The sequence below is a fragment of the Gossypium hirsutum genome, chromosome D05 (genome assembly GCF_007990345.1).
Source record: "Gossypium hirsutum isolate 1008001.06 chromosome D05, Gossypium_hirsutum_v2.1, whole genome shotgun sequence".
Taxonomy (NCBI): Eukaryota; Viridiplantae; Streptophyta; class Magnoliopsida; order Malvales; family Malvaceae; genus Gossypium; species Gossypium hirsutum.
The window spans coordinates 11692215-11720124 of NC_053441.1; the positions used below are offsets into that span (position 1 = coordinate 11692215).

Below are 27910 nucleotides of genomic sequence, written 5' to 3' on the forward strand. Positions count from 1 at the left end.
TAAATACATAATGACGAATATGCTTTAACGCACTCAAAGCTAAATCCTCCTACATTAACAACAATGTCCATATTAATCGAGTTATGACAAATATCAAATTAAAAGCATTATTAAAAAAGCTGCAAAATCGAATTTTTCTTTTCATCATAAAATTTGGTAGTCTAGCAAAAGATGATATTGCGAGGACATAACAAATTTTCTTTTACTTTTGGTTTAGAGAAATCTAAATAATCTTATCTTATAAAGATATTTGAAGGATTTGTCTAGATCTTGAAAGACAAAAAGTTTAAACATGCAGAGCTTGATCTTTTGAGATTGGATTTTCCATGTCTTCCCCGCTCCATAGCATTTATTAAAAAAAGTGCTTTTTAACTCATTACAAATTTTAAAATAAGCTTCTTCTTCTTAAAGAAAAATGGATCAAAATCTCTTTTTGAATAAATTAAAGACATGACCGATCAGGCATTATTACTTAAAAAGAAACAGTATCAGATTAAATCAAACATATTCAATATTAAAGTAATATTGATGCTCTACAAGCTGAGATTTACATTTCAAGGATATAATTTTTGATGAATGATTGAACCACTCAATCATGCATTTATTATATCAAGATCAGATTATAAACAATACATCTCTCATTTAATCTGCTTAAATTGTTAAACCAGTTAAAGCCAAATTGAATGTTAGATCCTAAAATCTTGCCAATTCAAAGAGTGGGGAAGACCCCTCAGTGAAACCAATAAGATAGCATTATAAGCACAAACACCAATTCTCACACCACACCTCCAACAGAGGTGCAACAAAATCCTAATTCCTCCATCATTCATACCACATTTGAGAAGAAAACCTAAATATCTCTATAATTGTAGCGTTCAAGTCTTTCTGGTATTTACATCTCCTATTATAGCATAGCAATTTTTTAATATAAAAAATACATATTACCTAAGTACTATTCTCAAAAAAAAAAAAAACTGAGTACACCCGTATAATTAGAACAAAGTGAAAGTGGTGAAATTTATTAATTTCTAGTGAAAACTTGAACCTGGAGTGTAAATAGCAAGATCAGGCCAGCCATTGCTACAGCCAGTCCAACAATTTGTATCCCCACCGCCACCACCTCCCTGTACACCGAAATAACTCTCATCGTTATTGTTATTGCTCTCTCTCAATCTCGGATCCCGATCCGAACTAGGACCGATTCCACGACCCGAAGCCAAATTCCCTCCAAAATCGTCCGTGTGTGCTGTTTCTGAACCCGATCCATTTGGATTCAACCCGTTTAGAAGATTCCCGAACTGCCCACTCGATGCCAGCAGCGAGCTAAAACTCCCACCACTATCCGTCATCTTCCTTGCTTGATGATCAAGGGACAAGACATACATCCGGGTCTGGTCGGCATTCGAAACCGAATTCTGAACCGCCGAGCTCAGAAGAACCTGCTGCGGAATCGTCGGCGGCGGAGACGAGTCGGGGAGATTTTGGTTTCGGATCGAGTCCGGAGCGGGGTTAGACTGGCGTTTGGGTTGGCTGCTACTGTCCGAGGAAGAGGAGGAGCGTTTGGAGTTCTTGCGGGTACCCCCGCCGACGGGGATGTTCCGAAGGGCTCCGCCTTTGGTCCAATAACGCCGGCAGCTCTTGCAGAAATGGCGGGGCTGAGCTAAGTTGTAGTTGTTGTAGTAACAGAATTTAGTGTTGGTTGAGTCACAGCGCGGGCATTTTAGCTGCTCCTGCTCTGGAAAAACCGGTGCCTTCATTTGTTGAAAACCCGTCGGGTCTTGCATTTCGATTAATCCTTGTGATCTCAAAAGGAGTAAAAGATCTCAAAATTTTCCGAGATTTGTAAAGATAGAAGAAAGAAAGCGTCAACTTTAATCACTTTATGTCAAAATTTGATGATAAAGTTTCGTTCCGGTTTTTCTGCTTATGAGATGACAATGGACAGCAAAAGGAATAAAATGGAGTTTTGAGGCTCGAGGATCAGAAAGCGGTGTTTTTTTATCCAAATTTCAAGGAACTGAAAAGCTGTTAACCTTTCAAGCTTGTGAAGTGGCGAAAAAAGGCCACTGAAAACACGACAAAAAGGGATGCTATGTTTTTCTTTTGGGATTCATACAATCAGACAGACGAAGCAAAACATAAACTTCCAGTTCATCAAAAGTACAAAATCAGAAACCATGAAGCTCGTGATTAAAAGAAAAAAAAAAAGAGAAGAGACAAACAAGCACCAACTTAGTAACATAAAGTAAGGAATTCAAAGATTGAAAAAGTGTAGAGAGAAGGAACACATATTTGGGTGATGAAGAGTTTGATCAAATGCGTCTCTCTCCGCCTGAGAGTGGCCACTTTACTTTCAAATATAAAGAGACCCAGACACTGTTTATCCCTCTCTCTCTCTAGCTTTGAATGTCTTGGGGTCTGGGAGTGGCTCAATCAACTTCTCTAACTAATGCAGTAATTAATTAAAAATAATCCAAAAGTTTTTATTACAAAAATATTTGTGAACAGTGCCCTTAAATATTCTTATGCCTAGATCCTTCTGGGAATGTTGCTAGTGTTCTTGGTTTATATTGGTGTTCGTTGACTTCTGTTTAGAAATATTTCGTGGGTCGGAAGATCGCATATGTCGATCTAATTAATTGCTCTTATGAGCTAATCCAAGTATTTTCAATCTCTTTTGTAAATAAAGAAAATATGCGCCTAAGTTAAACCTTTCTACCCCCACATTACATCATAAAATGAAAGGTATACCTAAATGATCTAAAATAATAAAATTATTTTTCTAAAAATTTGAATTTAAAAAATCTCAACTTTATTAACACAATTAAATTTATTACTTAAATACTTTATATATGTTATCTATTTTAAAGTTATAATTTAAGCTATTTGATTTGTACATATTACTGAACTTTGAGATCCCAATAAGAGACTTAACATCAATTTAAAAGTAATTATAAAATCATTGAAAAACATAAATATTTATTATTGTTGGTTTTGTAAATGTGTTAATTTTTTTATATTTTCTTAATATAAATAATAAATAAATATCATTGAGAAAAAGATTTATTTGTTATGTATGTATTACAATAGCTGGATATAAAATAAAAAAATATTTAGTACAATTTTAAATTTGAAATTAGAATGTTGAATAATAACTCTCGTAAAAAATAAGACATCTTCAAAGTAAATAAATACAGTGACTAAATATTATCAATTGAATTAGTTTATTGCTAACTCATATATTAAAACACGCATAAAAAAACAACACTCCTACCAAACATAGCATGATTGAAATGGTAAAATTGACGTTTTAAAAATTATGATCCCTTAGTGTTATTTGATAAACTAAAATTTTAAGTGCAGGATAGTTGAGAGTTGAAATTTTAATTCTGAATTTTATAAATACTGACTTTATATTAGAAAGTTGTTTGATATATTAATAAAATTAAATATTGAACATAATTAAGTTGTTTGATAAAATTAATAGTAGTTTTATTTCTTTTCTTAAATTTAATCCTATTAATATTAATATATTATTTTGTTACGTATAATTTATTATAAAAATTAAATAAAATAATTTAATCCTATTTATCTTATTCAAAATAAATTATTGAAATTTCTATATAAATTAAAATTTAATAAAATTATTAAACACATTTAAAAAGTTAAATGTTAAAATTTTTTATTTCCAGTTAAATTGAAAATTTTAACGGTTTATAAACATATTATATTTATATTTTTATAAATTTTATATAAAAATATAAAAAAATTTAGCTAAATCTTAACTCAATTGACATTGATAGTATCGATATCGTTGCCGATGTAATAGGATGTGAGTTCTAGTATTTATCTTACTATTTAAAAATTAAAATAAATTATGAATAATTTTAAGTGTGGTATAAAAAAATTAAAAAACAATTGTAACAATGTTTACTACTTTATAAGGAAAAAACATTTTTGATAACTTTGAAACGTACCATTATCTCTGGCTAAACTATATAGCATTGTACGGTGTAGAGTAAACAGCTTCCTGAAAACAACAAAAATGTCACATGTAATATGCTACCATAATCTAATAACAAAGGTGTCTTTATCCCCCAAACAGTGAAAAAAAAATACTTAGGAAAAGGACAAAATGTGTAATTAGGCATAGCTCAAAGCTTCGAAATTCCAATTTATTGTTTTGAAAGAAATCAAAATTCCAAATAAATGAAGGAAAGTGGGACACATTAATGAAATATATATTGATATTTGATTTATTCTAAAGATTAAGATATTAGAACCTCGTGTGATGATCTGATGATTAAGAGTGTTCACCGCTTTAGATGTGATTTAGATTTAAGTCGTATTAGTCGTATTTATTATTTAAAAATTATCCTGTTATTATAATTTAAAAAGGAAAAGAAAATTTAGGACAAATAACCAATAAAAGTCAATTTATTTTTAAAATTACTGAAATGGACCAGGTCCTGAATTAATTACCGAAATGGACCATTTCCCCCAAAAACGTGTCCACGTCAGCGCGTTGTCAAGGGATAAAGCAGAAAAACGCTTCCTCAAGAAAGCACTTTGTCCACGTGGACAAAAAACGCTTCCTTGAGGGCGCACTTTGGGTTCACGTGAACAAAGCGCTTCCTTGAGGAATTACTTTTTATGTTTTTTAAGGTTTAAGGTTTTTTACAATTAGGTTAGGGTTTTGGGGTTTTTGAGTTTTTAGATTTCAAGGTTTTAAGGAAAAAATAAATAAATAAGGGTTTAGGGTTTAGGGTTTTTTAATTAAATTAATTATAAATTTTAAAAAATTATGAATTAATTATACATTATTTATTAAGTCTAACTTTATTTAAATATAGTTAAATATTAATTACAATTATTATATTTTTTCTCGAATTTTAAATTTAAACTTCTATAGTTTAAAATATATATTAAATATTAAAATATTAAAATTTATGTTAAATTCCATTAAATAAAGTTATTAATACTTATTTATAAATCATTCACTAACAATCAAAAATATTTACTCATGATCTTAAGACCTTAAGGAATTATTATCCCTAAAATATTCTATTATTAATATGATTGTATTATATTAAATTTCATGTGTTTTTTTTGCATATTATATTATATTAATATTTTTAATTTATTATAAATTTAAAATTACAGCAAAAGATAAATTTAATATATATATATATAAACTTTTAACTCTTTTCCTGTTTTTCATACAAAATTCTTTTTCTATTTTAAAATTTGAAAATACAAAAAATTCTTTATATATATATTTTTTTAATTTAATATTAAAAAAATTCTTTTAATAAATTTAATTTTTACTAAAAACATTTAATTTTATTAGTTTATTTTTTTAGATGAGTTTAAAATATATAACGAATAACAACTAGTTTTATTTGATTCTTCCTTAAAAATCTTAAATACTAAACCCCAATCTATTTTTTAAAAAATTTTTAATTAATTTACTCGAATAATCCTAAACCCTAATTTATTTGATTTTTTCCTTAAAAATCCTAATCTAATTTTTTTAAAATTTATAATTAATTTACTCAAGTAACCCTAAACCTTAATTTATTTGATTTTTTCCTTAAAAACCATAAACACTAAACCCTAATCTAATTTTTTAAAATTTATAATTAATTTAATTAAAAAACCTTAAACCCTTATTTATTTAATTTTTCCTTAAAACTCTAAAATCTAAAAACTCAAAAACCCCAAAATCCTAACTCTAATTACAAAAAATCCTAAATCCTAAAAAACGGGAAAAGTGTTTCCTTAAGGAAGCGATTTGTCCACGTTGACACAAAGCGCGCCCTTAAGGAAGCGCTTTTTATCCACGTGGACAAAGCACTTCCTTGAGGAAGCATTTTTCTGCTTTATCCCCTGATAACGCGCTGACGTGGACGTGTTTTTGGGAGAAATTATCTATTTCGGTAATTAATTCAGGACCTGACCTATTTTGGTAATTTTAAAAATAAAAGGGACTTTTATTGGTATTGACCCGAAAATTTAAGATACTAAAAATCTCCAATTTTTATCGGTTTAAAATGATTAAGCCAAGTAAGCGAAGCCGAAAGAGCCACCCCGAAGGCTGCGTGAAAATAAAGCAAGTTGCCCCTATCCATGGCTATCAAGAATAAGTTTAGATTAGAGATAGTGAATCAGGAGCGTTTATTGTGTCGGGGGTTCGTATCAGGGCCGTGAAGGTAGGAATCGTAGCTTTACGGTGCCGTTAGCCAATATAACAGTCAGCACGTGGCGGAACCCCCACAATAGGTTGAGGCTTTGGGGCTTGGGGGAGGGTAAGGTGTTAGAGTGACAGCTGAGTCCAGTTAAGTGAATGTGAAAGTGGACCCACTAATTGGTCTGTTGTTTGCGTGTTGACACGTCCTTCCCGAAAATTGTAGAAACTCCCTTTTTTTTTATTTTTTACTGTGTGGTGGTAAGGTGAAATATTATAGTCACGTGGTTTCTATTAAGGTAAAATAAGCAAGAGGAGAAAGTGAATGTGTGTGCGCAACCTTTTTATTCTTCAATGTTGAGGAGGTATGATGAGATTGCATGAGAAAGGAGGGAGAAGATGGGTGGGACCGTCCCAAGAAGGCCACGAAGGAAAAGTGGAAAACGTGTTATCCCGTCGACATGTCCTTCTCGCATGCATCATGCATTCACTCTTCTTTTATTTTGTTTTGGGGTAAAATATGCAAAAGTCCCTACTCTAATATTATTAAATTTAGATTTATTATAATATTATTTTAAAAGGTCACCTCAAAAAATTTAAAGGTGTTAATATCTTAGACTTAAATTTTTGGGTAAATTATGTTACTGATCACTTAATTTCTAGTACATTTTCATTTTGATTACTTAAAAAAATTCTTATAATATCATCGCTCAACTTTTAAGATTTTTTTTCATTTTAGTCACCTAAGTGTTAAATCCTTAACAACAACTGAATGTACACACCAAATCATGTCCACGTCATATTTACACTTTCATTTTGGTCATCAATTTTTTTAAAGTCTTGATCCAAGTAAAAAATTAAGGATTAAAGTAAAAAAATGATAGAAATTAAAATAATACATTAGAAAATATTCAAATTATCAAGAGGTTGTCCAGCAAAGCATTTTAATGAAAGTGATCAAAATGATGTACCGTGCAGAGTTAATTGCGTCAAAGATTTAAAGTTGGATGACTAAAATGAAAACGTCATAAAAGCTAAGTACTAAAATTGTAAGAATTTTTTTGAAAGCGCTTTAAAGTTGGGTGAGCAGTATAATTCAATTTATATTCCGATTTTTATGACATAGCTGTTTATACCCCAAAAAAGGTCATTATAAATGAAGTTAGGAAGTTGTGATAATAAAAAAGACATCTTTTAATAAAGAGGTGCCAGTTCTTTAATTTTACTGAGAATGTACCTAATTTTAAGAGTGAATGGGATCCGATCCGCCGTTGATTTATTTTTGTTGACCTTCGTTGAGACTTGATATTTTTGATAGGGCTTAAGGGCAAGGTCAGTGTTTGAGCCTAGCCTCTACATCAACCCAATATATTTACAACAGAGGCATAGTTGTATCGTAAAATTAAAAATATAAGTAGATGTCTATTTGTTGACTTAAGAGGGAGGCAGGCAATAGAGGTTTGGTAGTAATTTTGTTACCCATAGAAAAAATATTGAATGAAAAGAATATTGGTGGTGGAAATCGTCAAAAAGCAAGGATCTTCGCCTTTATTTTGTTCCATTCTTGTCGTCAAATACAAGCTGAATTATGAACAGATTTTTTGAGATACAGTTAGAAACAAAGTTTCACATTTGAGATGCAAAAATGGAAAAACCCTACTGTTAAGAAGTATTTGCATTTCTATTAACAGAATCAACTCAAACATTAGCTCCCTTTATCCTCATAATTTTCAGCTTTGTATTTAATATATATGGATATAAGAAACAACAATAAATCATTATTAAAATAAATAATTTGCAAAATTGCACATTAATATGGAGAATGGATATAATTTTACCAATTCATATAAGAGGATATCATTTTTGGTACCATACATACAGACTCTTCTTGCTTTTCGATTATTGTTATGAAGATTCGATGCCTTAAAAAGCCTGATATGAATTCTGCTTTTATTATTCTCATATATTGTTATTATAATAATAAAAAGTTTGTCACATATGAATATGAATATGAATATTAATATTCAAAAATATAATCAAAACTAACATTACAGTTCTTAATATCAAACATTAATCCTTCGTATATTCGGGATTAAGGTTTTTATATATATTGTATCAAAATTGTTGTTTTTTAGGAAGAGGATCCTCTTAACAACTGGGATTTTGGATGTAATTGGAGAAGATTAAGCAACCCTTCTAACCCTTCTAACTCGAGGATTTGTTAAATATAAATGCATGAAAAAGGACTAAGGTACATATTATCTATTGAGAAGGAACAAAAATGGGGGAATAAAAGTACATATTATCTATAATAATAATAATAATAAAGGAAACTGAAGGTTGAAGTTCCAAACATGACAAAAGAATCAATAAAAAAATTGATGCACTGCAAGTTTCAACAGCTCCTTCCTTCCCACCAAAGATTTTTTTTTCAATAAAAATTAAAAAAAAAAAAAGAGAAACACTACATCTTAAGCTTAAACCTAGTGGTAAATATGGAACATCCTTTAGTTTGTTGTAGGAGAGCTACAATCACAATTTCCTGCTAACTTCAACCCGACACAAATCTAGAAACATTACTCCACATCTCATTGGGGAGGGGGTTAAAAATAAGAAGTAAAAAAAGAACTGGCAATGTTTTAGGGTTTATGAGGTGAAGTCATCGGTAAAAGAGAACCAAACTGCCTGCACGGGAACATATATGGGTTTGCTTCCTCAGGGATCTATGGCAGCCATTTCTTGGTCCGATACTATAGCATTCGCTACAGATTTTAAGGGCAGCGGAAGTGTGAGAATCAATGTAGCCTGTAACTCACTGGTTGGGACTTGGGAGGGGAAAGGGAAAGGGAAAGGAGCTTTTGTCATCAGCAACTTGAAACAAGTTAACCAAGCAAATACATTCTTCTTGGACCATCTTTTATGCATAGTACATGTACAAGCTGTTTGCTGCAGCACATGCGATTGAGTTCTCTGTTGGGTGCCAAGCTAGGTGCAGCAACTTTGTTGTGAAATCAAAAGCATTTCCATTCGCATCAACTCCGGGGTTTTCTGCTCCTGTTATGAGTTCTGACATTTACCAAAACAGTTCATTTCAATTTCCCCATCAACCTGCTCCCCAGGGGATACAGCAAGAGACATAGTAGGAAGTATGAAATCATAACAAATGAAAACCAATTCACTACCTCGTCTGACAACACGTGTTATGCTACTTAAGGATCTGGAAGGCCTTGAGGGAGTCTGAACTTGTCTTCTGAAAGAAAATTTAGATGTTTCTAACTACCAACATCTTTACATAAATCATAATTCAAAGCACTCTATTTGTTACTCCACTTTTGAAATTTTTTACCTCATTGGATTTTTGCTGGCTTCCAGAGTTGTTGCCTCAGTGCTTCCAGGGGCACAACCGAATACACGGAATAGATTGCTGAGATCACAAGGGAAATAAATCACAATGCATGGAAGAAGATAAAAAAAAAAGGTTAGGGTACAGATTTTTGCTCAAAGACAAACCTATAGGAACCTGTTGCCACTCTCAATCCATCACCACTTAGGCAACACTCAAATTTGTCAAAGATTGAATCATTTTCATACAAATCACACAGCTGAAACAATTAAAGAATGCATAATAAGCACACGACACAGCATATATGATTAATATCATCCATTTCAGAAGACAGAAACCATACCTTTGGCCTTAAGTATTCATGAACTTGGAAAGTTGCAACAGGACCCGAATCCATATTGATGTCCCACAACTGACAACCAAGTGATATGTAATCATGTTAAATAACAGGTCCTAAGATCCCCCATTAAACAAGGAAACACCAGATATTTATAATATCAAGAACGCATCAATAATAATAAAATTTAAAACTACCATTGGAAATCTTACAGCTGAGAGGAAGTGGGAAATGTGATTAAATTTAAACAAAACAAAGTAGATGATGATTTAAATAAAACAATATTAATAGGTTTTAAATGAAGTGTGTTCAAATAAAAATATGGCATGTGACTGATTCAAATAGAGAAAACAAATATGGCTTGTGATTGATTCAAATAGAGAACGTCATAAAGTTTACAGAAAAAGCTATCAAACAGAAAAGGATGAACTTGTATATTCATGTTCAAATACAGAAAAGAAGAAGCATGAAAGAGAAAGTCTTTTTTTAATAACGGTGTTATTGCAAAAGAATAAAAAAGAAACAAAGCCAAACCTTAAGAGTCATGTAATCACGGCTTAGAATATATCTTCCATCCCTTGCAAATTTGATATCGGAGATTGAGGCAATTATCTCTGTAAAAAATGATCTAGAACCAGGTGCCTCTGGTTCTTCAAACCTGTGGCATAGAATAGCAATCATTATTAGTAAAGGATACCAAAAGCTAATTGCAAATATACCCTCACAGATCAAGATCCATAGCATGCTTTTCTTAGTAAAAATGTACATAAATCAAGCAAAACACTTACAATTTGGCATGAGAATCACACAATGCTGACTGCCGCAAATCAATTACGCGAATTGAGCCCTTTGAACTGCTATATGCCAACGTATTACAGTGGGTAGGATGAAACTCTGCTGATGTTATTACCTCTGTGAAGATAGACATAACAATAGTTCAACCCTTTCACGAATTTATTGAACTGCACTAAAGTTGCAAATACTTTAAGCAGTGAAAGCAACAAAGTATAGTACCGATATGCTAAGGGCCTTACCAGTTAGATCTTCCATGTTTGCAGGCTTTACATCGACGATATTGAAACTTTGATTGCTAATTTCCAAGTTCCAAAGATTTATACGCAGATCATCAGCTGATATAAAAGTTTCGCCATCACTAGATAATAATATAAGAGGAACAATATCAGTATATCTTGGCAAATCAAGCTAATTATGAAAAGCAAAACCCAGGAACAGGATGTGTTTTCAAACACACACACACATCTCATATAACAGAATTTTATAACCTCATAAAATAAGCTGCAGACGACCCTGAATATCAGAAGGCTTAAATATCTCCATAACGATTTCCAAACAATTACATGAAGAATAAAAATACTACAGAAAAAATTATGTGCAGACAATCGGTCTTCAAAACAAGTAAAAAATGATTCTGTGATAAAAGACAAATCTTTCTTGACTCAAATGTGTAGTATGGGCAAAAAACTCTAATGCTTCAAAGGTGGCATGCATAAAGCATGCAAAGTTGATAGAGCCAACTTACACATTCTCCCGCAAAATGAGAATGTGATGATGGTTCATACACCTAAAAAAAGGAAACAAATCTTTCATAAAGAAAAACTCCATTCATAGCATTTGCATCCTATTGTTAATAGTTATCCAATTTCCTCAAAAGTATTATTCATTCCTAAAGAATGAACATTATCTTCAAGAGACCATTTCAATTACAGCTTCTTGCTTGGACATGACATCGCAAGTTCAGCAACAGAATGTTTTTAGGGAATCAGGATTTTATTATACAAATACATAAAATCAATCATTGTTGATCATTTTACATAGTGAATCCTATGCCTTCACAAAAACATAAATTTTAAATGGAATAGCAGAAAGCTAGAACCCAATCCATGCCAGTTCTCACATTCAACTCTAATCTAGAACCTGAAACTAGATCACATCAGTTTGTTACAACACACCTACAACTGTCACTGGAAAGGACAAAAGTGATCAAGTGAGAGGTTGAGGTTAGCACCTTTGTACAAGATCGTAGTGTGTCATGTTGTCTTGTCCCCTTTGCATTGAAGAGCTATGTTATGTTAATTTGGCATACTTGAGGGTGCCATAGCTATGTCGACATGACATGATATTGATATGAAACGGAATATGCGTTGGACTTGGGTCTGAGTGTTCCGACTCACCTTTTTGGGCTGTGAGAGGTGGCAGCTAATGACATTGTAGTGACAACTCACAATGGTGAGGATGTTTTGAAGCTTCAAAAGGTTTTAGGAGGAAGAGCCAGTGGTAGAGAATAACATACTGAAAAATCAGCCATTTGGAGCTACAGAATGAGATGCTCATGGGGTAATTGCTGTGGTAAGCTTTTTGGAGGCATTGGAAAAACAGAGAGTGGAGAAAAAGGTGAATGTGTTGGTAGAATTTGATAAAAATGTGATTCTGACCGGAGGCAAGAGAGGCAGTCCACCATTGGATTCTTAGTTTTAAGGTACTGCTGAGCTTGTAGAGGAGTCTACAGAAATAAGGAAGAAAAGAAATTTTAAATTTTATATGTGCATCACACTGTGCCTTTAGGTGGGACAGAGAAGAAAGAAAAGGAATTAAAAAAAAAAGAAATAAAAGGAGGAAAAGAAAGAAGAGAAAAAAAGAAAAGAATGTAAAGGAACATTGACTGGCCCAAAGAGGGGGGGAAACAATCTTAGGCCTCTTTTATATTTTAGGCTTTCAATTGATCATATAACATATAATATCAAGGATTTAAGATAGCCAAAATACAAATATTTAATACTAACATTAACTATAAATATATTTGAATTTAAGTATTTAAATCACTCGAATTTCTATATACTATGTCAGGACAGTTTCTAAATCACTTGAATTTCCACAAGTTTAAGAAAAAAGAATCTGACCCTTAAATTCATACCCATATCAGAAACCTGATCCAGGTCCATATAACATTGCTGAAGAATGAAGAATACCTATGATCATATAACAAATAATATCGAGGATTTAAGATAGCCAAAATACAAATATTTAATCCTAACATTAACGACAAATAAATTTGAATTTAAGTATTTAAATCACTCGAATTTCTATATACTATGTCAGGACAGTTTCTAAATCACTTCAGTTTCCACAACTTTAAGAAAAAGAAGAATCTGACCCTTAAATTCATACCCATATCAGAAACCTGATCCAGGTCCATATAACGTAGCTGAAGAATGAAGAATACCTATGGCCTATGTTCCAGTTAATAGATAAGGAAGACAGAGCCAGGGTGGAGGTCTACAGTGTGATACTCAAGTATGATCCAAAAATACATGCTAACAATGTGTAGGAATCAGGAACCGTCAAGTAAAATAACTTTGGAGGATTAAGGATCTCTTATACTAACATTGCTAAGACAGAGCAGAAGGACATAGCTTAAGCAATTATCAGACAGAAACTCTTAAAAAGGGCATTCAAGTGTCTAAGCTGATGACGGATTTCCTCCATCAGAGAAGAAAAATGTAAAGATGCATGGTTCTACCATAAATTATCCAGGAAAAAAATTATACCTCCTGTTCAAATATCTCTAAATATAGTAAGTCAAAACAAAACTATTGTAATAAAAGTAAAAGAGATGGCTACCTGTTATTTGAAACAGAATTGATGTGATAATCATGAGCATGGGCATATACTCTTCGACATCTAGCCACTAGGTTGGTCTCCTGACTTGTTACCTAGACATAGTAAAGATCAAAGGTTAGCGCAGAGGAAAAAGACCAAGAAGAATTCAGACAATAAAAAGAAACATGATTATTCAACAATAAAATCCTAAGCCCACACCCAAGCCAGAAAAAGAGAAGACCAAACAATCAGGTGATCTTCAAAGTAATCGTTCCACTTATGGTCACGAAGGCCTCAGTCACCCAAAAAGATGTAGAACTGAAAGTGACAAATTCAATAATATCTAGCAGGATGGAATCTAAAACCTAACAGTATATTTTACATGAATAACCTAGAAGTGCATATTTACAGGAAAAGATGCAAAAAGATGACATAAAAGACTAAATACTCATCACATACACATTCACCACAGATCATGGGCTTTGCCCCAAATTCAGTTAGGCATCACATCAGAGAGAAAGCTCTGAGCTAGTCCAAGTATTGCTCCTTGGACACAAATGGTGCTATAAAGTCACCACCTTAACTTGGACTTCTATTAAAATTTAAAAGTTTTTACCATCCTAACTAGCCTTGAGTTACGAAAGACTCATATAGCTTGAAAGGTATTCAAAAATTCGCCTAAAACGTAACAAATGACTGTGTAGAGTACAACTACCACAGGTAAACGCAATGATGGCAGGCCTCCAGGTGGGAAAGAGAAGTCATTGCCCAAATAGTTGTAGGATCTGTCAGGGGAGCCTCCATTTGCAAGACAAAGTTTTGGGGTACTTGAACTAGCAATGCTGCCATTTCCTACAGCTTTTGATGGGTCCAAATTCATGTCAGAAATTTTCTTGACCTTCTTTTCTTGTACCTGTAGAACCCTCGGACAGATGGCAGAATTAAGCAGGCATGACAGTAAGGACCAAGCTATTCACAATAATACCAATCATGAAAAATGCTTAACACGGATACTTAGAAGAATAGGACTAAAATGAGAAATATTACCAAGCATGTTTGAATTTGCAATTCTATCCATGCATCAACCCTATTGCAGTGGTTTTACATAGCATTTCTATTATAAACGCATAAACAAAATTACCAACCACTACTTGTAAACAAAGTGATCACATGGGCAATCTACAATCAAACTGAAATACATATAATTAAACAAAGTTGCTGCATAAATTTCCTTCCTACCTTCCAAAACTTGATGGTTTTATCATTGGTTGAAAGGAGAAAGAGTGCACCATTGGCTGTTTGACACCATCTTATTTTGTTGATTTTTTCTTCTATTTCCAAACTCTTGAGATAGTCAAACTGAAAAAAAAAACAGAGGCACAGAGAGCACAAAACCAGAGCCTAGTGAGAAACAAGTGTTTCTGTGCATATGTTCATGATGTGCATATATCATAGCATCAAAAAGGCAAAGAGAGAGCACCTCAGGCTCATGGCTCTGGAACTCCGTCTTGTAACGAAATTCGGGATGCCGACCAATCGGATACTCCATTCTCTCCAAATCCCTTCTCGGCACACCATGCTACAAATTGGAATACAATAAGTTATTATTAAGTTGAAAGAACACTAAGTCAATATATTAACATTAGTAAAGGTAGCAGAACCCACATCCTTTGTATCTGTCCTCTCAAAGAGAACAACTCGGCCCCCACGATCACCAGTGGCAAGATGATCCCCAGTTTTATCAAATTCAATTGCTGAAATAATATCAACTGCAGGAAGAAACAAAATATCTTAAGAAAATACAATTGGACTGCCAGTAAGATTATTGATAAATTTGGCAAGATTGTCAAACTTTCTATACAGAAAACTCATTGTTTGGGAAGAAGCCTGAATCTTTTTCTTTCTATTAAATAATCACAAATCTCAGTGCACTGACACAATCTTTGTTTTCTACACAACATCTTTCTCTGAGAAAACCAAGAAGGTAACAGTTTGATAGAATTTAAACTATTTCTGCAGTACCTAACAAGAATAATCAACTGCAATTGTAATCCAATTCACATTGCCCTTGCATAATAATTATCGTGACAAGCTTAAGGAAAAGTCCTTCTGGCCATGACAAGCTTAATTTGGATAGAAAAGAAGAATAAAAAGAGAACTACTACTCAGTGAGTGACAAGTTCTTATAATATCACAAAGTCCAAGTGTAGAACTCGTGACATAAGATGGTTCCTTTCCAAAAAAAAAAAATCCTTGCCAGAGACTATCAGTCATTGGTTTTCCAAAATTCAAAATAGTATTTTGCAATATTTAGCTAAACTATTAGTTGTTGCCATACAGCTATTGAAGTGTTCAAGTTGCTTCAAAGAGAACTCCTTAGTAGAAATATGCATGAAGACCTAACGATCTGACCTACCTACCTAGCTTTTGTAGAAGCAAAAAAACATTCGTACCAGGTAGCCACCCAAATTTTCAACGAAAGCATCCATGATCCAACTATCATCTGCAGTTCTACCTCAAACTTTCCATCTTACCAACTCACCAGCAACAGAGCAGCATCATGCTAGCTCTTTCACCTTTTCATCATATCCTAAGGTCTGTCTTCATCTGTTTCAGTATAAGTTATGTACTTTCATGTTCACACACCATACACTTAAACAGGATCAAACTAACTTATTGAGCCAAGTTTCACCAACCACATACTGAACTGCACGATTTGAATTTAAGCTGAGTATCTCAAAGGTCAAATATTAACCACCACTAAGCTATCCTATATAAGCACCATACACTCAATCATTTAACTATACCTAACCCACTTTCTGCTTGTCCCATTTACTAGAAAATTTCCCATAATATATTCCATTCCTATTAGAAATAAACCACCACCAAGTAATCCCAGGAATCTGTAAAATGTATCTCTCTTTCATCCCACACCATAGAAATGGTAAACCCATGGCACATCAATTTTGTCATCCATCCATGGGTTAAGACTTTAAGTGGCACAAACTCCTTAAACAAAGTCAATCTCCATCTAATAAAATCACAATACCCAGATTCCAATTTCAATTAATTCTCAATACTATTAATCAATGGCCATGCACTAAAAATTCTACAACCAAAAATTATGTGCAAATAATTTAAGATCCAAACCATTGCAATTAATTTGATTTTGCAGAAAAAAATTAAAAAGGAAAAGAGGGCACATCACTAACTTAACCAAGTTCACTTCCACACTAGCTTTTTTTTTCCCCTAATACTAGCCAAAAATTATTCAAAACAATATGTAGGCAGAAACCTAAAACCCGAAACCAAAAAAAGAAGGCGCAATTTTTCTCTTACCCATTAACCTAAACAAGAATTACTCAAGGACCCATGATCCGAAATAGATCCAAAACATAAAAAAAAACAGCCCTAATTCCAATAGAACCGACAAACCACAAATTGGATCCAGGAATCAATTAATAATTTACCTTCTTGAACTTCTTCTCCAGCGGTTCGTTCACCGAATACCTGAGAGAATTTCCAATCCAACGACTGTGGCGGGCCCGCCGGAGCGGCGGCTACCTCATCGCCTCCGTTCATTTCCCTCACTCACTCACTCACGCACTCACTCACACACACACAGTCTCTCTCTCTCTCTCTCTGCGTTGGTTTGTCTCTGCCTGCGTTTTCCACAGTCTGAAAATCAATCGAAGAAACGGAAAATGTAACGGCCCAGATTTCACCAAAGTCCCAGAATCAAATCAAAGATCGCATATTGAGTTAGCTTTTTTCTTTAGTTTTCCTTTTTCCTTCTTAAATCCGAAGGGGGAAGTATGTTTCGCTTTCTATAATTCAACCATTGATAATACCCCCCAAAGAAACACAAACAGAGACCCAAATTTTCTTTCCTCGTAATAAAAAATTACATATAAAAAAATGGTTTTCTCTCTTTTTCTTTTTCTATCCATTAAGGAGAAATTTGGTATTTTGAATTTTCTTATTAGATTAAAATTTTTAATTGACATAATATTAAAAGGAGAAACACACACACACACACACCAGCTTTCCTTTTATCTATGGGTCAATGTCAAGCATTTTAATATGATAATTATTTGTCTAAGTATCCTAATATAAATATATGAATTCACATCTAACTCAAAGAACCATATCCATTGTATACCAAATCAATTAAATATTCAAAAATAAAAGTATAAATTTGATTAATAACTAATTATCAAATTGGTATAAAATGTAAATGGCTAAATCTATAATATGCATAAATAAATGGATTTTGGATCACAATTTTTAATTTCTCACTTTATACAAATCAAAATCAAAATTAATAAAAAAGTTATACATTCAATTTTATTTTTTATCATGTTATTTTTTATCATGAACAATAAATACAACTTAACAAAAATTATCTCGATACATAATAATCTCAGCGACATAAGTTTCATAATGGACATAGTCTGATAACTGTTGAGAACAAACAAATAAAGAACTAGAAAGTAAAATATATGTATTAGAGGGATTTACAATATCCCTCCCTAACCTAGCGAATATGTTTGCACATTGATTACTTTCCTTACACGTGTGCTTCAATTGATATAAGTGGAAACCATTACAGAATGTCCTGCAATCAGGTATTAGAGTATAAAGTAATGGTTAATCAACTTTTGATTGTGAATTAAGTGTGTAACTGAACAAGCATCAAGTTCATTAATATGAGAAATATCCCTTGCAATGGTAAGACCATCTCTTAATGGCCATAGTTTTACTTGAACACTAGTAGCAGATGATATATGGCTATATGCTAGAACAATCCAATCCCCATTACTATCCCAAATAATTATCCTTGTTCCAACTTTCCCATGAGTAGTTAAGGCGAAGCCATCCATATTCAATTTATGTCATCCTCGTAGAGGTGGTTCCTAGTGAATTCCTACCATAGTGCATAGCCCATATTGCAATGTCGGCACGAAAAGAGTATAGATTCCACAACAAAATCCTTAGATAACCCAATTTTCCCTAGCATAAAAGCAAACATAACTCTCCAAGGGATTCGGTGATCATGATGCTAAGCTCTGGCATTCAAGTTATTCTTTAACTAGCCATATAGCAAAGCACCAAATTGAGTTCAATTATGTCCCCTTAGCCAATTTTCGTTCCACCATTGTAGAAAGAACCTACACTCTTTACGTACAAGTGTAAGGGTTTTCGGTGATCCCTACGTAAGGGGCACTTCTCATCCACTTGGCTCCTCTCCACTTAATGAACACTTCAGTTGGGACAATCTCATGGAACCACTCTTAAAGGGAAAATAACGTAATTTTGGAGGGACTTTAACTTTCCAAACATGTTTCCAATGTGATCAGATTTTAATCTCTACAATAAACTTAGAAGCTACGTCATTTTTGGTAAAGTTATATGTAACACCCCTAACCCGTGTCCGTCGTCGGATTAGGGTTACGAGGCTTTATCGATCAAAATACAACTCAAAATAGACATTCATTTCAATTCAAGTACAAAAAAAAATGTAATCAATTTAATACTATTCATCTAGTATAATTTTAAACCAAACTAACATGCTTCAATACTATAATTCATACTCTACCCAAATTAATATTCTAACATTATAACCAATGAATCATAGCAATCGAATACTTAACTTATAGCCAAGTATAATTCATTTCATATACCGATCATATATTCATATAAATCTATTTCATTAAATACTTTCCAAAAGTACTATTTATAAATATGCACTTCTTCACATTTTACTAAGTCAAGCCAAACCACATGATTTATTAAACATTAATATATATACGACATTAACAACTTCACATAATGGTCAAGTATAAAATTTGGTTTTACCAAATTATGCATATTTTACCAAAATAATAACTACCAATTTCACAACTCAAATCAAAGCTAACTCTACCATTTATAACTGTACCTAAATGACCATCAAATTAATTACAATATATGTTCATATTTTTACCATCACAAATTGTACTTTAATAATCAATATGCAAGCTATCACACATACATAACTTAACTTATGTGAGCATATGCATTATGTCAAAAACACATCATTTACCACTTTCAAACATTTACACAAGACAAATTATACATCCAAAAGGAGCTACTTTCATGGCCGATTATACATCATCATTAACATTTCTCATTGCCGAATCATATAACCAACATCACAAATATATTTAACATGAAACATACCTCCAAATTAAGCTTATAACATGACCGAATATGTATACCAACATTAGTATCATGATCAAGCCATTTTCGTATGGCTATATACATATATACAAATTTCAAAACCAAACATCTCAAAACTAGCCTATACATGCTGCATAACCAAAAACTCAAAGCTTATATTTACCGAAGCGATAACCGGATAGTGTGATGAGGTCTCCTATGACTTCCAACCCAAGCAAGTCTCTGAAACTCTATAAACATAGGAAAAATACACAGAGTAAGCTTTGAAAGCTTAGTAAGCCATAAGCAAATAAATCATCTCAATGATATTATAATTCAATTTGACTAGGCCGAATTTAGCAAATCTCAACCACATATACATTTATCATACTAGTAAATTCTTATGACCACATTAAGTAACTTCACTTATCTTATTTATCAATGAACATATAAACCATGCTTTCAATTTCAACATTTCAATCTCATTTATCAATTCAAAATTCAAATTAACTACCATACATCAAAGTCATGTTACACATGCTTCATAATTCCACTGTTCAAACCATATATACTCCTCATTCAAATATATATCACATTCGGTCATACAAAACACATAACCAACAATTCAAAACATGCTTATTTAACTCTTTCACATATACATAACATATTTAATAATTTAACCTTATCAATAACATTTATCTAATCATCTTTCAAACCAAACTAACATACCTCAAACCATGTTTCATGTTTCATGTTTCATAAATCCCATGTTCGAAACATAGGACCACAATTTCATGGTATTCGAACTCTTGAATATAATTAAACTTATTTCATTACAATTTCATATAACGAGCATGTGTATCACCACGTTCATTTATATACATTTATTTCATTCATTGTCATGTATTTCACATATTGTCATTTGAAACATACTCACATCTCATTCTTGAATATCATATACACTTCGTACGTACCTGAATCGGATATACTTTCACACGGTCATTCATTTCTCGATATTGCCCGTTGAACCGTTCGGAGTCTATAAGGATACTTGGATAGCTCAGAAGCTCTTATAATGCCAACGTCCCAGACATAGTCTTACATGTAATCAAATATTGATGCCACTGTCTCAGACAGGGCCTTACACGAAATCGTATACGATGTCGATGTCTCAGACATGGTCTTACATGTAAATCTCAAATCGACGCCAACGTCCCAGACGTGGTCTTACACGAAATCACATATTGGAATCCTATGTCATGACATATGTATCCTAACTATTCCTATGGTTCGCACGGGACTTTCGGACGTCGTAATTTGATCGATTCAAGCTCGTATTTAATTTTCCCATACTTATATCAATTCGGCATGAATACATATAAACATAGTAATTTAATTCGACATATTTAATATATATACATTTAAATTTAATGACATTTATTCACTTATGAACTTACCTCGTACGGACACGAACGAACCAGACTACTATTCAAAAATTTTTTATTTTTCCCTGATCCAAATCTGATCTCCTCTTTTCTTGATCTAATTCAATTCAAATTTGGATTGTTTAATAACATATTCATTAAATTTTATCCAAAAATACATAATTTGGGCATTTTTCATTTTAGCCCCTAACATTTCACATTTTTATAATTTAGTCCCTATTTCAAAATAACACAAATTACTCAAAATTTTCACAAACCCATGTTAGGCCGAATTTACCTTAGGTCCTTATAGCAGCCCATTTATTCAATTTATTTCACAATTTGAACAATTTACAAATTTCACAATTTAATCCTTAATACACATTTTTATCAAAAATCATTTAATTAAACATATTAATCTATCAACAATTATTTATTTTTCATCATCAAACAACAAAAGCATCAAGCTATCATCAATGGAAAACCACAAATTCATCATAAATCCCAAAAATTAGGGCATGGGCTAGCTAAAATACAAAACAACGATCTCAAAAACATAAAAATCATCAAAACCGAGCAAAGAACATACCTAAATCAAGATTTAAAGGTGCCGAAATATTTAAGCAACCATGGTTTCTTTTTCCTTCAACTTTCGGCCAAAAAGATGAGAATGCATGGCTATTTTTTTTTTGTTTTGTTTATTTAATTAACCATTATTTATTTATTTACCAAAATGTCTATTAATAAAACATAAATAAAACACTTAATGGTGTTCCATCTTTGTCCACTGAATTATTCAATGGTCAAGTCACAACATAAGGACCTCACTTTTAATTAACTAAAGCAAATAAGCACTTTAACTTATAGCGTGCTACTTTTCAATTTTACACGATTAAGTCCTTTTATCAAATTGAGCACACAAACGATAAATTTTCACACATATTAATTCACATATTGTAAACACCAAAAGTAATTTAAAAATATTTTTCTGACTCGAATTCGTGGTCTTGAAACTACTGTCCGACTAGGGTCTAAACCGGGCTGTTACATTATAAGCACTTGCCATTATGAAATTGTTTTTAGGGCTGAAATTCCAACAAATCATGTCATGACCTTGGGTAAAAGTGTAACAAACCATTTCTTAATGGTGTCGAAAAATTTGATTTTAAGCTGAATTTAAAAAATTGAATTATTAAATAATTTATAATAGAATAATTACGTGTAAAATATTGAATTGAGGGGTCGAATTAATGAGTGTGATTGAATTAAATTGGTTACTAAGAACAGTACAATGACTAAATCACAAGGTTAGTAAATTTAAACTTAGGGCAAGTCCTTTGAACTCAATGGGAAAGAATGCAGGTATTACAAGGAGAGAATGTAGGTGTGCTTTGGATATGATCTAGCATTTTACATGGAACTTTCAATGAGAAAGAATTGCTTCCATTACATACCCAAAATTCAATATCTTGCTTGGAAGTTAGGCACTCCTCTTCAAAATTAAGAGTGCCTTGCACTTGTACTCTTAGTGATCCTTCCCCTAACTAGTTATCCGTCGAAAATTTAACTAACGTTCCATCTCAGACATTTCTCAAATAACCCATTCATCTTTTTCAAGGCACTCCAAGTTCGTGAGACACTTTGAACTTTTCTAATCATGTATCTTCTTTTTAACATATTTATTAAGAAGTGTTTTGACCCAACATTATTGACATTTTGTAACGAGACACCAATCTAGTTTGATAATAAAAGCTTCATTCTTAAGCTTAGATGCCCTGATGCTTAATCCCTAAACTCCTTGGATTTTCTAAATATTTCGCATCTTAGATCTCTCTTTTGTACTTCTTCATAGGAACTTTCAAGTGATTCTATCAAAGACTATCCAAATAATTGTAGGGAGCATTGTACATTGTATAAAATAATTAGGGATTATGAGAATTATCCTCTCCACTGGTGAGAGTAAGTTAATGTTCTGTCCGTTTAACGTATCTTTCACTCTATCCCCACAACGAAATTATAGTCAATCGTTTTCACCCTATTTGTATGTAGAAATCCTAGGTATCTCCCTATTCATTTTGGGTAATAGAATGATATCATCAAGAAAGAAAAAGACTGAAATCTCACCACCACTTGTTGGAAATTTATTAGTCTCCACTCTCTTTGGGTGCATACGCTCTGAATTTGCAAACTGATACCTTCCATGCACAAGATGAGAAGTATTAGCCCCCAATTGAAAATTTATTTATATATTGCCTTTAACCTTAAAATTGCAGTTGGATCCCAAAAAAAAGTATTATTTATTATTGGCTTCCCCTCGTAGATGTTATTATAATGACCCTAGAGTTATGATTTGAAAGTGGGTTTTGATTGCAGAGAATGACATCGTTGTCCCTAGATATTAATCTTCTGGTTAGATGCATGAGGTTGACAAATGAGGTATAGCATTAGCAGACCATGTAATCATTTTGGTTATTAGCAAGTTCGATTCATTAAACCGCCTTTCCTTTTTCTTTCCAAAACATTTGAGCTTTACCTTTACTTGTTAGATTGTGCTTTAGTGATAGATATGATCACTTCTCATCATTTTCAACCGCAAACAAAAATACCATACCTTTCTTCATTTTTCTCTACCATGCGCAGCACAATCTCCATATTTTACATTTTTTTTTTAATCTTACTTGTATAACTTTTCAATTCTATGATAACACTTACCATTATTTAGCAAACCAGGTAGCATTTATTACATTTATTTACGTTTGTTAAAGTTTATTTATTAAATTTATGCTTTCAAAGATTATTCTTTTATTTTTTTAAATGGCTCAACATATAAATTTGACATTTTTTTAATGCAATACTTATTTTCCTTTTTAACACCGTGTTTGTATTTGTTAAAAGTTATAAAATTTTTACATGTAAAAGTAATGACATTAAATTTTTAGTGATTAATTAAAGTTTTAAAATTGATTTGATGAAATCTAATAATTAATTAATAATATTAGCAATTAAGTTTCATCAAATCAATCATACATTTCAATATAACCATTAGACTGTATTTAATAAATTACACAAATTTATAATTAACACTAAATTTATTCCATAAGAACTTATGAAATTTTAAATCTAATAATATTAATGACTAACTTTCATCAAATAAACTATAAAACTCCAATTAAACATTAAAAAATTAAATTACCTTTAAATATTAACATATATTATCTCTACCAAATAAATATATCACAATAAAAAATCAGTAATAGTAAATTTAAAAATGATTGAACTCAAGTATTAAGAACTAATAGTAAACAAATCAATTAATGATAAAGTAGGAAGACCTTTTTTCTTTTATCCTTTTCGGTACATGCACGGATGCCAAAGATTTTTCTTTCGCCCCCAATATAATATCCTTTATAATAGTTCTATAATAGTTTATTTCTTCTTCTTTTTTTTTTTATGATAATAATGAATATTTCTACTTACAAAAGTTTAAAGCAAAAAAACGCATATAATTTATATTAAAAACTTAAATCTAAACATATATCTATTAATTAGGACTCAATTTTTTTTTCAACTCATGCAAAATCAATTTATTATTATTTATATTTGAAATTAAATATTCACATTTAACTTGAATTAAATAAAAATTAATATTTGATGCTATGACTTTTTTATTTTATTTTATGTTCCATTGATGAACCAAATGATAACACATTATTTAAAAGCTTTAAAAATATATTTACTTATTCAAGGGTGAAGCCAAAAAATTTCTTTTACGGGGTAAAATTAAATTATATATTTTTTAAAGGATTCATTTTGGGGTCAAAGTGCAGTTTTACCATTATTAATTTAAACTTTTTTAATTATAAAGGGGTATTAGAAACTTTCCATTTCAAGAGAGATCGAGGCCCCTACCAATCCCTTTAACTTTCGCCCCTGCAATTATCATTATCTAATTAATGGAAAATAAATAAAATTATACAATATCAAAGCATCAAATACCAATTCATTAAATAAAAAAATATTTTACACTTCAAAATATATATATCTAAAATTTATTATCTATAACTTTCATAAAACAGAATTATAATAATATTAATTTCGATCATAAAATATATTACACACTTTATAATAAAATTTAAATTTAAAACCTAAATTTAATATTTAATATTATGGATAGTGATAACCATGAATCAGGAGTCAGGAGACATGCTTTAAAATTTTCTGTAACTGTGATGGATTCAGTTACTGCTATTACATGGCAAACTGAATGTGCAGAAAAAGACCATGTCACTTGAGATGCATGCTGTCTGTTTCCAGAATCTTGTTGCATGTTCTTTTAATAAATAACACTTATCTCTGCCGAGCGGGGGAAAAAAACATATTGGATACCTAAAAACAAATAAATAAATAATAAATTATTTAATTGTCGGTGTATTGAAACTCTTAAAACAAGATTGAATGTGGGTGAGGGTGGGAGTCTACCTCAAACATGGCCAAAGAAAGCAACCTAAAGATTCAAACTTCACTTTTTTCTCTATTTTTCTTCTACAATCCATACTTCAAATTATTTATACGATTAATATTTTAAATCGTTTAATAAATATAATAAATATAATATTTTAATTCGACATAACAAAATATTAAATTAATTTAAAATTTTATTTACATGATATTTATTGATACATTTAACGGTTCGATGTTAAAATATTTATAGTACAAAATATTATTATAAATAGATTCGTTCTCTATAAATTATTATAAAGTAAAAATAAAAAATTTAAAACTTTAATTTCGTATAATAAAAGGATTATAAAAACATCTAGACCCGTAATCATGCCACTTAATCTAGACTGTATAGATAAGAATAACACGTCAAAGATTACATTAACCATCAAATCTAACACTATAATTAACACTTGCAACATTAATCATTCACAATCATATTAGCTTACAATGAGGGCTATTTCTGCATATGTAGTTTTAATACTTTATTATCGTAATTAAAAAGAGCAGTAATGATAAGTTATGTGAATTTTTATTTTCTATAAATTGTTATTACTTTTCATGCTAGCTGATACTTTTTCTTATTTTATATCTGGTTAAAATTTGGGTTTAATTTTTAAAAAATGCCATTTGTTTAAGTTATTGCATTAGATTGTTTTTTTTTTTTTGAAAAATTACGGGACTAGGTCGAAATAATGAAACGCTTTCAGTTAGAAACATTTTTAACGGATTTACTTACAGCTGAAAGCGTTTTCAGCATATTAGCAGAAAGACATTTCTAAGTAGAAGTGTTTTCATTTTTTTGACCTAATCTCATTATTTTTAAAAATAAAGTATAATCCAATATATTTTTTTAAACTGCATTTTTAGAAAATTTACTCCAAAAATTGCTGGATATATTGAACCCTTTCTAGGGAAAAATCTGAAAGGGTGCTTGAGGGCATCTCAAAATGGTCAGTGACCACCCAAATGGACTGTTACTCAACTAGTTAAACTTCAAAAACTGGGGCTTACGAAGCATACTTTTTCTGCATCCAATTCAACCAAGAAGACCCAAATCATGTGACTTCTCTGTCAAACCCAACAAAATAGGACCCAAAACATAGGTAAATAAATTTATAGTTGTTAATTGATCAAAAAAATTCGAGATTCAATCAAACACTTTCTATTATCTCATTTCTCATTCGATGAAGGTTATGAGATTTCAAGTGTTTAGGCCCAAATTTTCTCTCTCTCTCTCTTTTTTTATAAATGAATTCTGTTTAAATTTATTTTTATTTTATCATGTACGAACTCATATTTAAAAGTTATTTTAATTTAAATTAAATTTAATAAATACTTTATAATATTTATATAGTAATTTTAAAATAATAAATTTAAACATACTTAAACACATTATGTCCTCTAATATAAAACTTTAACAGTATATAAGTAGTTCAAGCATTGAATGAAAATAAAACAATAGTATAATATACTTTATAACCACTCGACTTTAGTATATTTCATTTTCATTATTAATCAAAATAAATAATATTTTCATCTGCTTTTAAATAATTTAATTTTGAAATTAATTCTATCTAATTTTAAAATCAATTTTTACACTATTTTTTTTAACAAACAATTTTTACACTATCATAAATGGATGTAGTGACTGTTTTTATAATCGGTAGGTTTTTAATATTATAAAATTTCTTATCTTTTTAGACACATACATGCACAAAAGTACAATAATATCACATACTAGTTTTCAAGTAAGGGTGAGTTTGGATGGGCGGTACGTTTACCTGCAGTTAGTGTAAAAACAGCGGTGGCAGTGAGATTAGATACTGTAGCGATATTGTAGCGTGAGACAAAAAGTAAGCTAAACGCATTGCACCGCACCCAATCGCCCATCCAAACCCACCCTAAATCAAATTCTAGTACCAGCTTGTAATAATTTAATATATGTATTCTAATTTAACTAATTTTAGTTCTAATTTTTTAAAAAAAATTGAAATTATAATCATAACCTAGTTAAATTTATTACATCAAATTTTGCTATTATTTTCATAAGTTTTGGGTTTAGTTATTGTTTTCCAATTTGATTATTTTTAGTCAATATATTTTTGAAATACTAGTCCTTACTAAAACAATAGTTGTTAAATCACTTAACTACGATAACATAATTTTTCTATGAATATTATATGAAAACAGTAAGTTAACTTGGGACTACACACACGAGATGATATATTTTGTTGCATAATATTTTCAAAATAACAGAATTCAACTTAATGAATTTAACAACTACTTTTTGGGTCAAT

At 31.2% G+C, this 27910-nt stretch overlaps 2 protein-coding genes across 8 annotated transcripts; both read right to left on the reverse strand.

The window, feature by feature from the left end:
- Positions 1-734: 734 nt before the first annotated feature.
- Positions 735-2520, reverse strand: LOC107906119 (dof zinc finger protein DOF3.1). The gene has a single exon (XM_016833001.2). It carries the CDS (start codon positions 1782-1784, stop codon positions 1029-1031), a length of 756 nt encoding a protein of 251 aa, XP_016688490.1. The 5' UTR covers positions 1785-2520; the 3' UTR covers positions 735-1028.
- A 5953-nt stretch (positions 2521-8473) lies between these two features.
- On the reverse strand, positions 8474-17510 carry LOC107906117 (serine/threonine protein phosphatase 2A 55 kDa regulatory subunit B beta isoform). 7 transcript variants are annotated; one of them, XM_016832996.2, is made up of 14 exons: positions 16956-17510; positions 15151-15254; positions 14966-15064; positions 14725-14844; positions 14201-14398; positions 13507-13598; positions 10902-11020; positions 10656-10779; positions 10402-10525; positions 9874-9942; positions 9698-9789; positions 9534-9611; positions 9370-9437; positions 8474-9253 (listed from the first exon to the last, which is right to left on the reverse strand). In XM_016832996.2, exons 1-14 carry the CDS (start codon positions 17065-17067, stop codon positions 9105-9107), a joined length of 1548 nt encoding a protein of 515 aa, XP_016688485.2. In that variant the 5' UTR covers positions 17068-17510; the 3' UTR covers positions 8474-9104. The 7 variants fall into 7 exon arrangements, with proteins under 7 accessions (XP_016688485.2, XP_016688484.2, XP_016688488.2 ...); XM_016832995.2 differs by having other exon boundaries at positions 14198-14398; positions 16956-17469; XM_016832999.2 differs by having other exon boundaries at positions 8474-9241; positions 16956-17431.
- Between the last annotated feature and the right edge of the window lie 10400 nt (positions 17511-27910).

Bases quoted from the DNA above. Each gene is read 5' to 3' on its own strand.
- LOC107906117 (XM_016832995.2), bottom strand. From the start codon at position 17,067: ATGAACGGAGGCGATGAGGTAGCCGCCGCTCCGGCGGGCCCGCCACAG. The intron at 14,399-14,724 runs GTAGGAAGGAAA...AGGGTTCTACAG, and splicing joins AAACCATCAAGTTTTGGAAG to GTACAAGAAAAGAAGGTCAA. The intron at 10,780-10,901 runs GTAAGGCCCTTA...CTATCTTCACAG, and splicing joins AAACATGGAAGATCTAACTG to AGGTAATAACATCAGCAGAG.
- LOC107906119 (XM_016833001.2), bottom strand. From the start codon at position 1,784: ATGCAAGACCCGACGGGTTTTCAACAAATGAAGGCACCGGTTTTTCCA.